General features: G+C 39.9%; 1 protein-coding gene across 1 annotated transcript in view; it reads left to right on the top strand.

The window, feature by feature from the left end:
* Window positions 1–11,906, top strand: part of ZNF410 (zinc finger protein 410) — a 40,049-nt gene extending 28,143 nt beyond the window's left edge. The window contains exons 8-12 of the mRNA XM_081229809.1: window positions 967–1,056; window positions 3,471–3,596; window positions 4,355–4,495; window positions 5,867–5,994; window positions 11,117–11,906. Of these exons, the coding sequence (XP_081085935.1) occupies window positions 967–1,056; window positions 3,471–3,596; window positions 4,355–4,495; window positions 5,867–5,994; window positions 11,117–11,155 (524 nt within the window). The 3' untranslated portion in view covers window positions 11,156–11,906. The remainder of the gene's footprint in view (window positions 1–966; window positions 1,057–3,470; window positions 3,597–4,354; window positions 4,496–5,866; window positions 5,995–11,116) is intronic.
* Window positions 11,907–12,065: the final 159 nt, after the last annotated feature.

Below are 12,065 nucleotides of genomic sequence, written 5' to 3' on the forward strand. Positions count from 1 at the left end.
GCTTCTTTAAAAAGAGAAGTTACCAAAAAAAAAAAAAGTTACCACAGTAAGAATTCCTCCCCTTTATAATTGCATATAGCATTTTTTTATACCAGAATTAAAGTCATTTATGAATATGTTTATCTCTCACTAGGTTGTGACCCTTGGGAGATACGGACTGCATCTCTGATTTTTTTTCACTTTTTATTTTGAAACAATTATAGACTCATGAGAAGTCACAAAAAGAGTACAAAGAGTTCTGTATGTGCTTCACCCAGCTTCCACTCAGAAGTGACATCTTATGTAGCCATAGTACAGTATCAAAACCAGAAAGTCAACAGTACTGTCAGTCTACAGACCTCATTCAGTTTTCACCATGCATCTTTGATTTTTAAAATAACAAAGTAATACTGTAGAAAATGAAAATTATGGAAAAGCACAAGAAGAAAATAAATCATAATACCACTATCAGGTTATAACTAGTGTTAACACATTGTGAGATTTTTCTGTGTACCTCTCACTAAACAGCTGTTTTTATTTGTTTGCTTTTATAAGATGGGATTATATAATACCTATTTTATAACCTTTAAAAATCTGTACTCTTAAATGGATCTAGAAACTCAATCTTAAAGAGAATTGATGTAAGGTAAAAATCCTGAGAGCGTGTACACTGTTTTTCCTGATATCCTCAGAAGGGATGGGATCACCAAAGAAGGTAGCTCAGTGCAGCTGGGGCTCAGCCCGTGAGGAGGGAGAAGGAAGTATTATGCTCAGAGGCAGCTACTCTAAAGAAAAGGGCAGGGCTGTCTGCAGGGCTGTGTACTAGGAGATCACTGAGAGGTGACACCTGCTGGATAGTCCGGTTGAAATTATATAGCGTGAATTCAGGAAATCAGAGTAAGTTGTTGGAAACAGGAAAAGATTGATGGGAAAAGAGAATAATAATTCATCAGGAGACTGAGTCTTTATCTTATTTTCTGTCTCTAGGAGAGAAGCCTTTCCTTTGTGAAGCCCAAGGATGTGGCCGTTCCTTTGCTGAGTATTCTAGTCTTCGAAAACATTTGGTGGTTCACTCAGGTACTAGAACCTGTGCCATTCGTAGATTTCAGGGAAGATGGAGAGTCAAAAGGATAAAAGGTTAGGGTAGTGGTATAAAGCAATCTAAAGAGAAACAAACTGTTCACCATAAAGTTTCCTCCCTATCCTGACAGAATCAGAAATCAAGGCCCTTGATGCTTGCATTCAAAGGGTCATATAATCAAGGCGAAAACATCTAATTATTATTATTTTCAGCTGAGCCATTGAACTGCTTTCTAATTGAGACCTTTTTCTGAGGGAATCAACAAATTTATTTGGCACCACACTGGGTACTTTATAAGTTACATCAGATATGCTCCATGGAGTTATTCAGAGCAGAGACTTGCCAAGGCAGAAGTGAACTCGAAGTGGAGAGAGATTCTAAAATGGAATCTGGTAATTGTTCAAATGGCTAGCCATGGGAAGCAAAGGGAAGCCAGAATGGGAGGAGTGGGGAGAAGGAACTAGAAGTTATTTATCATGAAGACAGCAAAACAGTTCAGCGGGAGCAAGGGAGTTGGAGAGGTATAATCAGTCAGGGATGTGAATTTCAGAGCTGAGATCCTAGGGGTAGAGCAGTTTTTTAATACGATGACAGATTCTAAGCAGAGATAGCAAACTGATAGCCTGTGGGTTAGATGTGGACTTCCAGATGTGTTTTGCTTGGCTTGTGGAGTGTTTTCATTTTACTGTTCTTTATTTTATTATGTAAGATTTTGTCAAACATACATAAAAGTAGAGAAAAATACTTGTTTACATAACAATAATGCTGTTATCATATCTGTCAAAATTAACAATAACTCCTTGGTTTTATCTGAGATTCACTCCATGTTTAATTTTTTTCCAATTGCCTCAAAAATGTCTTTTAAAGTGGCTTTGTTTAAATCAGGATCCAACAAGGTCCACTCGTTGCACTTGGCTAGTAAGTCTTCTTGAATCTAGATCTATCTGTACTTTTCTGTAGCTCATCCCACGTTCTGGATTTGTTGGTTTGCCTCCTTTTCTGTCACTTAACTTGTTCCCCTGTATTTCCTAAAAGCTTCAAAGGTTCAAAGATTTTGGCAAGGTTATGTTATAGGTGGTTGTGTTTCATTTTGCATCACATCAGGAGGCATACAGAGCTTAGTTGTCAAAATTGATCAGTTGGTTCAGGTGGTGACACCCTGATCCCCACATTGTAATGTTCCCTAGCAGCCTTATGGTTTCATCTCTGAATGGTGCCTGAATTCGTTATTTCAGCAGGGATGTAAAATGTTATTTTTCTCATTCTATTATTCATTCACATTTGTTAGCCAGAATTCTTCTGTATAATGGGTCTCTATCAACTAGGGCTCTTTGGTAATTTGTACGCAAAAGGCAGGATAAATGTGTAATTCTTTTAACTGTGAGTTTTCAGAATAAGAAATTGGTACTCTGGTTACTTCTAGTAGTGTCATTTTCACTGCTGTTTTTTTCTCTCTCTCATTAGTATTACCTTGAATTCATGTGTTTCTACATATTCACTGTATTTCAATCCATTGTAGTTATTTTTTAACAGCTTTTGGACCTATTAATGCACATAACCTTAAAGTTCACCCATTGTAAGTGTACACATGAGTGATTTTTAGAAAGCATATAGGATTGTACAGTCACCACCACAGTCCACTTTTAGAACACTGCATCGCACCAAAAGCTCCTTTGTGCCCCTTTGCTGCCAGTTCCTACTCCCACCCCCAGATCCAGGCAGTCATTGACCAGCCTTCTGTCTCTATATATTCTGCCTCTTCTGGAAACTTTCTGGTCATTTCACTTAGTTTTGCTATCTACTAGTCCTCTGTAGGCATAAGGGTTTTTTTCGTTCTTGTTCTTTGGCATAAGTTTTTGACCCCGCTCTAAGTGTGGTTGTCTGGGTAGGTGGGATAGAAGTTGAGGGTTTCAGACTTGAGGACCTAAGGGATAGTTCAGATCACTGTGTAGAAGAACCACCAGTGTGAACGATGAAGACTGGGAGTTGTGGCAGGAAACGGGATAAAGGTATATTATGAATCCAGGGTTGGAATCCTTGAGGCTAGTGCATGTCCTTGAGGTCCATGGAAGACTCTATCTGAAAAGGGAAGTAAATATTATTCTGTGTCTACCATGATCTTATACCAGAGAAGTTGTTTTGTGGAAGCAGCAGTACAGTGGTTCTGGAGAGTACTGGAGGCTGGGAGCAGTGAGTGTGCTAAGCCCTCCTGGTGTACTTTCCAGCCTTCCCCTGTGTACTGAAGGTTGAGAGGCTGGGGGAAGGTGCGGAATGGGAGAAGGAGTAGCCTCTTAATGTTTAGCTTAACATCCTCTGGGCTTCTCCATCTAGGGCTTGAGTCCATTCTCTTGCTGTCAGAAATGTACCCTGTCTTTTTGGCTCCCCTGTCTTAACCAGGTCTGTGTTTCAGGAGAGAAGCCACATCAGTGTCAAGTCTGTGGGAAGACCTTCTCTCAGAGTGGGAGCAGGAATGTGCACATGAGAAAGCATCACTTGCAGATGGGAGCAGCTGGGAGTCAAGAGCAGGAACAAACTGGTAAGGAGAAGAGGGTATAGTGGGGGGCTATATTTTGGGGGTTAAAAAAGCCAAATAACTGGCCTGTCTGATGTGGAAGTTTTCTGATTCTATTTTGGGTAGAGAGATAGGTCTCATTTGATGGACTAGTGGTTTCCAAATGTAGCTGTACAGTAAAATCGTTTGCAAGCTTTTAAAACATATATTGTGTATTGCTTGTCCACCCCTCCCCCCCAGCAAAACAAAACAACCTTATAAATGAGATTACTTGGTAGTAAAATCCCAGAGTCTATAGTTTTGAAAGTTCCTCCAGTGAGTTTGATGGTAACTAGTGCTGATCCATGAACCATCATTTGAGTGTCACTGTGATGAAGATTTCTGTATGGCAAGAGTTTAAGCATTTTTTACTTATCAGTCATGACTCCCTTTTTACCCTAGCTTAAATTTGATAATACGTTTTTATTATTATTCCTTTCCATGTCTTTCCTTAATCAATTACTATATTCTAAATACTCCTTTCTAAGGATGCACCCATCCCATTTTATATGTTTGTTATCCAGATGCTGATCACAAGCAAGGGTATCTATCCATGAGGCTCAAACTCTTCCCTTCTAGGTTTATTTTTGCTTCCCAAAAGTAAGTGAAATAGAGGAGGTGGCATCCAAGATACAGGTTAACTTTTAGTTCTGAAAAAAAAAAGCCAGCTTCTCGTGAAGGAAAATGGGGACCAGGCACAGCCTTGACTGCTGTATGTCTCTCACATCCTATTCTCTGTGCAGCTGAGCCACTAATGGGCAGTAGTTTGCTTGAAGAGGCTTCAGTAACCAGTAAAAACCTGGTGTCTATGAATTCTCAGCCCAGCCTTGGTGGAGAGTCCTTGAACCTACCAAATACCAATTCTATCCTAGGAGTTGATGATGGTAAGACTTTCAACTCTCCTTTATTTGGGGAAAATGGGCTGCAACTAGGGACTAAGGAATGGGGTTGTCTCCAAAATTGAGCTTTTAATTAATTTCATTTCTTGTGAGTAGAAATGGTATGATTGAGTAGCATTTGTGTTGTCTCTGGAGTGGATAAGTGAATATTTTTAAAAGTTTTTTCATTGAAAAGATAATGTTACAAAAGAATAAAGAGAAAAAGTTTTAAGAAGAAAGTTATCCATAATCCTAGCATCCTAGCCCAACTATTTCTATCTTTCCTATTGCAGTTATGGAAGAACTTAACTTTTAAAATATTTAAGCAGAACATAACCAGGTTTTACAGAGGAGAATTAAAGCAATTTCTCCATACCTTCAAAAGCCATACCTTCTGGAGAAAAGAAAGGGCTTTCTAGGAAACAGTTGCTCCTCTCTGGTATAGAAATTTCACCCAAGTTACACAGGCCAGGCCCTCTTCTCTGAAAAACTTAACAGGTGAGGTCAGCATGCATTTATTCAGTGCCTACTGTGTACCTGGCACCATGGGAAAGAAAAGTAGAAGACAGGGACCTTAAAATCTAGTTGAGAAGTCAAAACTTACATATGGGAAACAACATTGAGTGAGTAGAAGATAGTGTATAAGCAAATGTTAAGTTATGTGGTATCCTGGAAGAGCAATAGAAGCTAGAAAGCCCCTAGAAGATACTCTTAATTTATTTGAGAGCTAAGTGGTTTATGTGTAAGCAACTTCCAGAAGATCTTCATGGTGATTCTGCTGATGAACATTTAATAAGTCTGAGATCCTTTGTTTTCGTTACTCATATCCCAGTCAGTCAGTTTTGGGTATAAAGACCATGTTTGTGTAACTTATGTATGGAGCCTACAAGGCCCAGAGTGTGCTTCCACAATAAGCCTCTTCTGTTTCATAAATGATACTAAGGAGGAAAGTCTCAAGGGAGGAAGAGACAGTGAGAAGGAACTTTGGAGCCAGGTTTAAGCTCTTGACTAGCACGTATTGCACTATTTCCATCACTGGTGACTGCTTTAAGGGTTGGCTCTGGTTCCCTGATTCATAAGCAATTTTAATCCAGTTAGTAGTGCTAAAGCCATATTACTCTAAATTGGCATACTGAAAAATGGTCAGCTGTTATATCAAGATTTCTTGCCTTTTCTTCCCATCCCCCTTTTGTAGTACTTTCCAAATTCACTGATAGTGATTATCAGGCAGGAATTAATTTGGAAGAAACACAGGAATGTGGGATTCAGTTTTTCAGGGAACAGTTTTAAGTGTTCTTAATGAGAGACTTGATAATGAAGGTAGGTAGGTAGATCTGTGGATTCACTTTGCATTGAAACATTTTTCTGCTGTTTCAGAGGTGCTTGCTGAAGGATCCCCACGTCCTCTGTCTTCAGTGCCTGATGTGACGCATCATTTGGTGACCATGCAGTCAGGGAGGCAGTCATATGAGGTGTCTGTCTTAACTGCCGTAAATCCACAGGAGGTAAAACTGTCTCTTGCCCTTACTTTGTTTTTGTGGAGATTAATGTGGAGAATGATTGGGAATCTATTTCAGAGGATCTGAAAAAAGTCTCCAGTTTCCCTTTCCTGGAGACTTAGATTAGAATATCTTACCTTAAGCTAAGCATGAGTCCAGGTTTGAAAGGAACCTGAGTATTAGGGTCTGCTGAATTGGGAGATTGGTCATTCACAACTGGGACTCTGAGCTCTAGTTTCCTTGATACACATGCCCTAATTAATGAGATCGGCCCCTCCTGTTCTTGCCTCACTTGTGATGAAGATGCTGCTTTTATTTTATAAAGAAAATAACATCCTGGGACAAAGTAGTCCTTGAGCAAAAAAGATAGTGACAAAATCATTAGAAATAATTATCATTCATTTTGCTAGGGCCAGTTGTCTCAGAGATACCAGGCTGAACCAGCTGGGCATATGGGAATGTGTCCACTTGCTTGTTGAGTGAGAACCATCATCTAAATCTAAGAGGGCTTTTAGATTGATTCTAAGCACCCCTTACTCTTTTTTTGGCTCTGACCCGGAAAACAGAATGAAAACCAGTTGGGCTTCTAGAATCTTAGGATATTTTATTGGCCTTGTGTCGTGGAGGTAGATGACTTCCTCATGAGCTCGTTTCATATGCATAAGCTTTTGCCAAAGCCTGTATATTCTGGCTTTGGTGTTATAGTATCTTTCACTTTTCCTTTCATTATAGCCTGTAGACCACAGTCCGCTGTTACAGCATTCAGATGACTCTGCCTCCTATATTGAATGGTCTCAATTTTTCTGTAATATTTCTGAGGCTATCCGGGATCAGAAGGCTCTGGGCATGCATGTTAATGTTTCTTCCAGGACTTTTCCTTGTATTCATCATTGCGACCCATTGTCTCAGTCTTGCTTATGTTATATTGAAAGTTTTTGCTATTTGGTATCATTGGTTCTTTCCTAAGTCACCTTCTCCTGGTAACTGCTTTGGAACATGTCTCACCTGTGGAGTCTTCCTTTATTTGTTCCCATCTTCGTTTATCTATTTAAAATGTTTTATTGTGGAAGTTTTCAAAGAGTATAAATACTGAGAACGAGAATAGTATAGTCAATCCATGTACTTGTCACCCATCTTCAACAATTAACTGTCTACTGTTCTTATCACTTCCTTCCTACTGTTTGTTGTTGATGTTTTATTTGTACTGCAGTATTTTAAGTCAAATCATAGACATTTCATCTGTAAATATTTCTCTAACAGATATTTTTTCATAACTATATCTTTATCATACCCAACAAAACTAACAATAATTTATTGATGTCCTCTGATTCTTAGCCTTCTGAATTTTTTCTCAGAAAGAATCTTTTTATGGTTGGTTGGTTTGAATTAGAATTTAAACAAAGCCTATACATTGCATTTGGTTAATAATTCTCTTTATCTCTAATAGTCCTCCCCCTCTTTTTTTCAGTATGGCTATCTATTTAAGGAATTGGGTTGTTTGTCTTATAGCATTTCCCACATTCTGATTTTGGTTGACTGACTCCTTTTGTTGTTTGATATATTTCTCTATCCACAGACTTCCTGGAAACTGGTAATTACGTTTACAGGCTTGATTAGATTACCGTTTGTTTTTCCTCTTGGCAAGAATATTTTATAGGTGGTACTCTTGCTTCCTACTACATCTCATCAGGAGACACGTGATATTTGGTTGTTCTCCTCTTACTAATCTCAAGATTGACCAGTGGGTTATGTAAAAGTTTTGGCAACCATTACTGATCATGGCCTAGATCTGTTTTTTCATTAGGGCTTGCAAAACAGTGATACCTTATTCTCTTGTATTAACTGTGATTCTTCTATAAAAGAAATACTTTCATTAACTACTGGGTTGCTCTGAAATAGTTCAGGAAAGTCATCCCCTTCTTTTTGTACCTAGTACAAATTATTGTCCTGATATACCAATCCACAACACTCAACGTTTTCTTTTTTTGTGGTACGCGGGCCTCTCACTGCTGTGGCCTCTCCCGTTGCGGAGCACAGGCTCCGGACACGCAGGCTCAGAGGCCATGGCTCACGGGCCCAGCCGTTCCGCGGCATGTGGGATCTTCCCGGACCGGGGCACGAACCCGTGTCCCCTGCATCAGCAGGTGAACTCTCAACCACTGCGCCACCAGGGAAGCCCCCAACGTTTTCTTTTTTTATATTTGAAACTTTGGAGTCTTTCTCTCCCATACTGCTAAATACCTTTTTTAATTGAAGCACTCCAGATTACCCCAAATAAATGCCAGATGAATTAAGATAATTCATTCAACAGATATTATGTACCTGATGTGTACAAGGCACTCTGCTGGGTACTAGTTATACAGTAGTAAACAAAATATAATCTCTCTCTCAAAGAGCTTAGAGTCAGAGTTAGGACCTCTGCCTTTTATAACTCCATAGCTATGTAAATGGTGCCCTTGGAGTTGTGCTGTACAGAGAGTTTAGAATGGGAAGGGCAACAGGTCAATGAACTGGCAATTTTTATACAGGGTAGTAATGTTAGTCTTGGGGGAAGTCAGGGAATAAGTTTTAGAGTTTAAGTTGAGACCTGAGGGATGAATAGCAATCATCTTGATGGAGAAGTGGAAGGGATTTGAAGAAATTTAACAGGCGTCAAGGTAGCAATGTGTACAAAGAAGAGGGAGCACGCTCGATTATGGAACCACAAAGGGTTGAGTGTGATGGACATGGAATGGAGAGACTGGTGTGGGATGGAAAAATGAGAGCAGGAAAGACAAGCTGGTTCTTCTCTTTAAGGGCCTTATAGGACATGATTTTATCCTGGGAGCACTGGGGAGCCACCGCATGGTTTTAAATGGGGTATGACATGGTCAGATTTGTGTATGCAGAAAGTCCAGTAATAGCACATTTGTTCTCTTGAACCTGTAGCTGGCTTCCGAGTGTCCTTGTCTGGGAGATGCTCACTCACAGCCTCAGGCAGACACAATAACACAGACTACCTAAAAAAAAAAACAAAGGAGGGCTTCCCTGGTGGCGCAGTGGTTGAGAGTCTGCCTGCCGATGCAGGGGACACGGGTTCGTGCCCCGGTCTGGGAGGATCCCACATGCCGCGGAGTGGCTGGGCCCGTGAGCCATGGCTGCTGAGCCTGCGCGTCCGGAGCCTGTGCTCCGCAATGGGAGAGGCCACAGCAGTGAGAGGCCTGCGTACCGCAAAAAAACAAACAAACAAACAAACAAACAAAAAACAAAGGAAAACTTGGCCTTCCCTCCAGGAGAACACAAAGGGCCTTTAAGTCCTGTGTACCCAGTTTCAGAATGGAAGCCTCAGACGCTTAATAGAAAAATATTAACACCGCAAGAGGAAGGTGGTGCCCTTAGGTGTAGTTGAAAATCCTTCACTGTCACTTTCTCCTCGTGGATCCTTCTGTATTTACAAATACAGCTTCCGTCTGAGCCTCACTTCTTTTGTCTTTCCTTTACTACACCATTATTACCTTCCTCTCATCAAGGCATTTTCATTGCTCATCCCCTCCTTTTCCTTCTGAAGGTGGGCTTATCACATCCTCCAATACCTTCATTTTTTTTTCAAGCTATAAGCCCCTAAAGGCTCCAGGCTTCATCCTCTTCCTCATCCGGGGTCTAGGTACTAACTGACTGTTCCTCCAGTGAGTGAGGAGTATTGACTCCTTAGGGATTATTCTCAGATGCCAGAGAAGGAGAAGGCAATAGCAACCCTTAAAACAACACATGCCCATTCCAAATTGTTTTTTAAAGATCACCATGCATTGTAGATCAGACCTGTAAGAATCTGCTGATGCACTTCTAATTGGACTCCTGTAAATATGCTCTAAAAATAAAAATAACTTATCAAGTATCAGAAATTATCATGGAAAATATATGAAAAACTACAAGTTAACTCTCACTCAGATGGTTCAAATTGGACAATTCTGATTTTTCCTCAGTGTGGCCAGGTCTTCTGAGAATCAGACAGAGGACTCATTGTGCAGACCCAGCTGAGACCCCAGGGCTTTTGACCTTCTGTGGACTAAAGGTCATCCCAGATGGGGTTCCATAGCCACACTGACTTCACATTCTTGAATTCAAGAACCGGTATAAGTGATTGCCAGTTAACTTTGACTATATCTTAGAATATTTCCCAAATAAAACAAGGAGGAAAACAGAAATTACAAATTCTTTAACATTTCTCATAAAGTGCCATTGCTAAGTTTCAGTGTAAACATCTGGATCTTGGTCTAGATTAAGAATATACCATTCCTAATCTCTACCACACAGTATCAAATGAAATCTGTGGTTTCTTTCTCTAAGTTTAAAATTTTTCTTTAAATTCCATACCATTGAATTCTACTATGTAAATTACCTTCATCTAAATTAAGATCACCAAATAAATATATCTCCAGCTCTAGAATTTCTATCTGATTAGATTTTAACAAACAATGTTTATTCTGTTTTCACTGTATTATTCCCATCTCATTTTCTTTTCATAATAAAATGGAACCCAATTTCATCAATTATTATACAAAAACACCTTTCAACAGGAACCTTGAATGTAGAGTAGAATGTCCACGGTAGCTGCCACCCTATTGGAGACTCTCAGGCTTGTCTTCCCTCATCACAGGAAAGGTATTTTAAGCCCAGGAAATCCCTGGATTTTTCATGAGTGAGTTGTAGCTCTCACGTAGAACTCCATTCCTTTTACTTCTTCTTGAGCCTTCAGCCTGTACTTTGGCTAACTGACTGATGTAAGATTTTTGGTTCCACCAGTTCTGATTTCCCTGTGGTTATAGATTCCTCCATCACTGACTAGTGAGTATGTGATTACACAAATAATAGTTTGGCTTATAGGATATTATAATTATTATTATCAGGATATTTTACTGCTATAGTAGGAATGCCAGCATCATCAGATGGTCAAAGTGCTGTCCCAAGGCCAATCAATATATAAATGAGATCTATCAGTCTGTGCATATCTTCTGATTTGGAACTAGCTGTCCCTGACTCACCCCTGCAATCATTCCCCACCCCCAATTGTAAACCTTTCACTTAGTATGAATTATTTTTCCTGTTATTCACTGGTAACTATTACAGATTTGTTTTTAATCTCTTACAGTTACTAAACCAAGGAGAATTAACTGAAGGACGGACATGAGCCTGGGTGCTGACTCCTGGAAGATGAGCTCTACCTGATCCCAGAGTGCATGTAGTGGGAACAGGATGCTTATGGCTCACAGTTTGCCAGAACCAAAATGAATCTGTGAAGGACACGACCCCACTTTTGCCTCTGTTCATCTTTCCTGGCCTAGAAGATGACTGTAGGAGAGCTTCTCTTCAACTACCATCTGATTCAGACAAGAAAGAAAGCAGTGAATGTGGGCTGGGTAACTGTACCTACCTCTCTTCCCACTGCACAATTTTGGGATAGACTTCTCCCAAAAGTGAATTTGATTATTTGTTGGCTGAAGTTTCTCAGTAAGACTGTTGAGGGGAGGTTTTCCTTTGAAGAGTTTTCATCCCATACTGAGCTGTCTTTTCACATGGGTGAACTAAATCCTGCCACCAACCATAAAACTTCACCAAGAAGTTAAGCTTTCAAGATGCCTTGTTGCTTTCGAGAAGGGAGTGATGTCAGTTCTGTTGTGACATTCTCCCTTTAGCAACCTGAGTAAGAGAGACTCTCTGCCACTGGTCTCCAAAAAGTAAATTACTTGAATCCCTGCTTGGCCCAGGCTGAGGTACTATCTTGTCCTATACACCTCTACTTGGCCACTTTGCTTTCTTTGTTTATGGAACATACAGTAGCATGTTAAGAGGTTGTTTGTTTTTGTTTTCTGTTTTTTTTTTAAGTTAAAAATCACCTGATTCAGAGCTTCAATTGTTTTTCCTTTAAATAAACAAAACAGCCAGTCAGTTCTTTGGCTCCTTGTTTTAAACAAAATTTGTTTCCTTTTGAGAGGAGATTAAGAAAATAATTCAGTCTTTCCCTTTAGGATGGGGCACTGATTTACCCTCAGGAGTCCATGCAGGTAAAACTGAGCTCAGAAGTCTTGGGGAAGATGACA

The sequence above is a fragment of the Mesoplodon bidens genome (genome assembly GCF_964165515.1).
Source record: "Mesoplodon bidens genome assembly, chromosome: 3".
Taxonomy (NCBI): Eukaryota; Metazoa; Chordata; class Mammalia; order Artiodactyla; family Ziphiidae; genus Mesoplodon; species Mesoplodon bidens.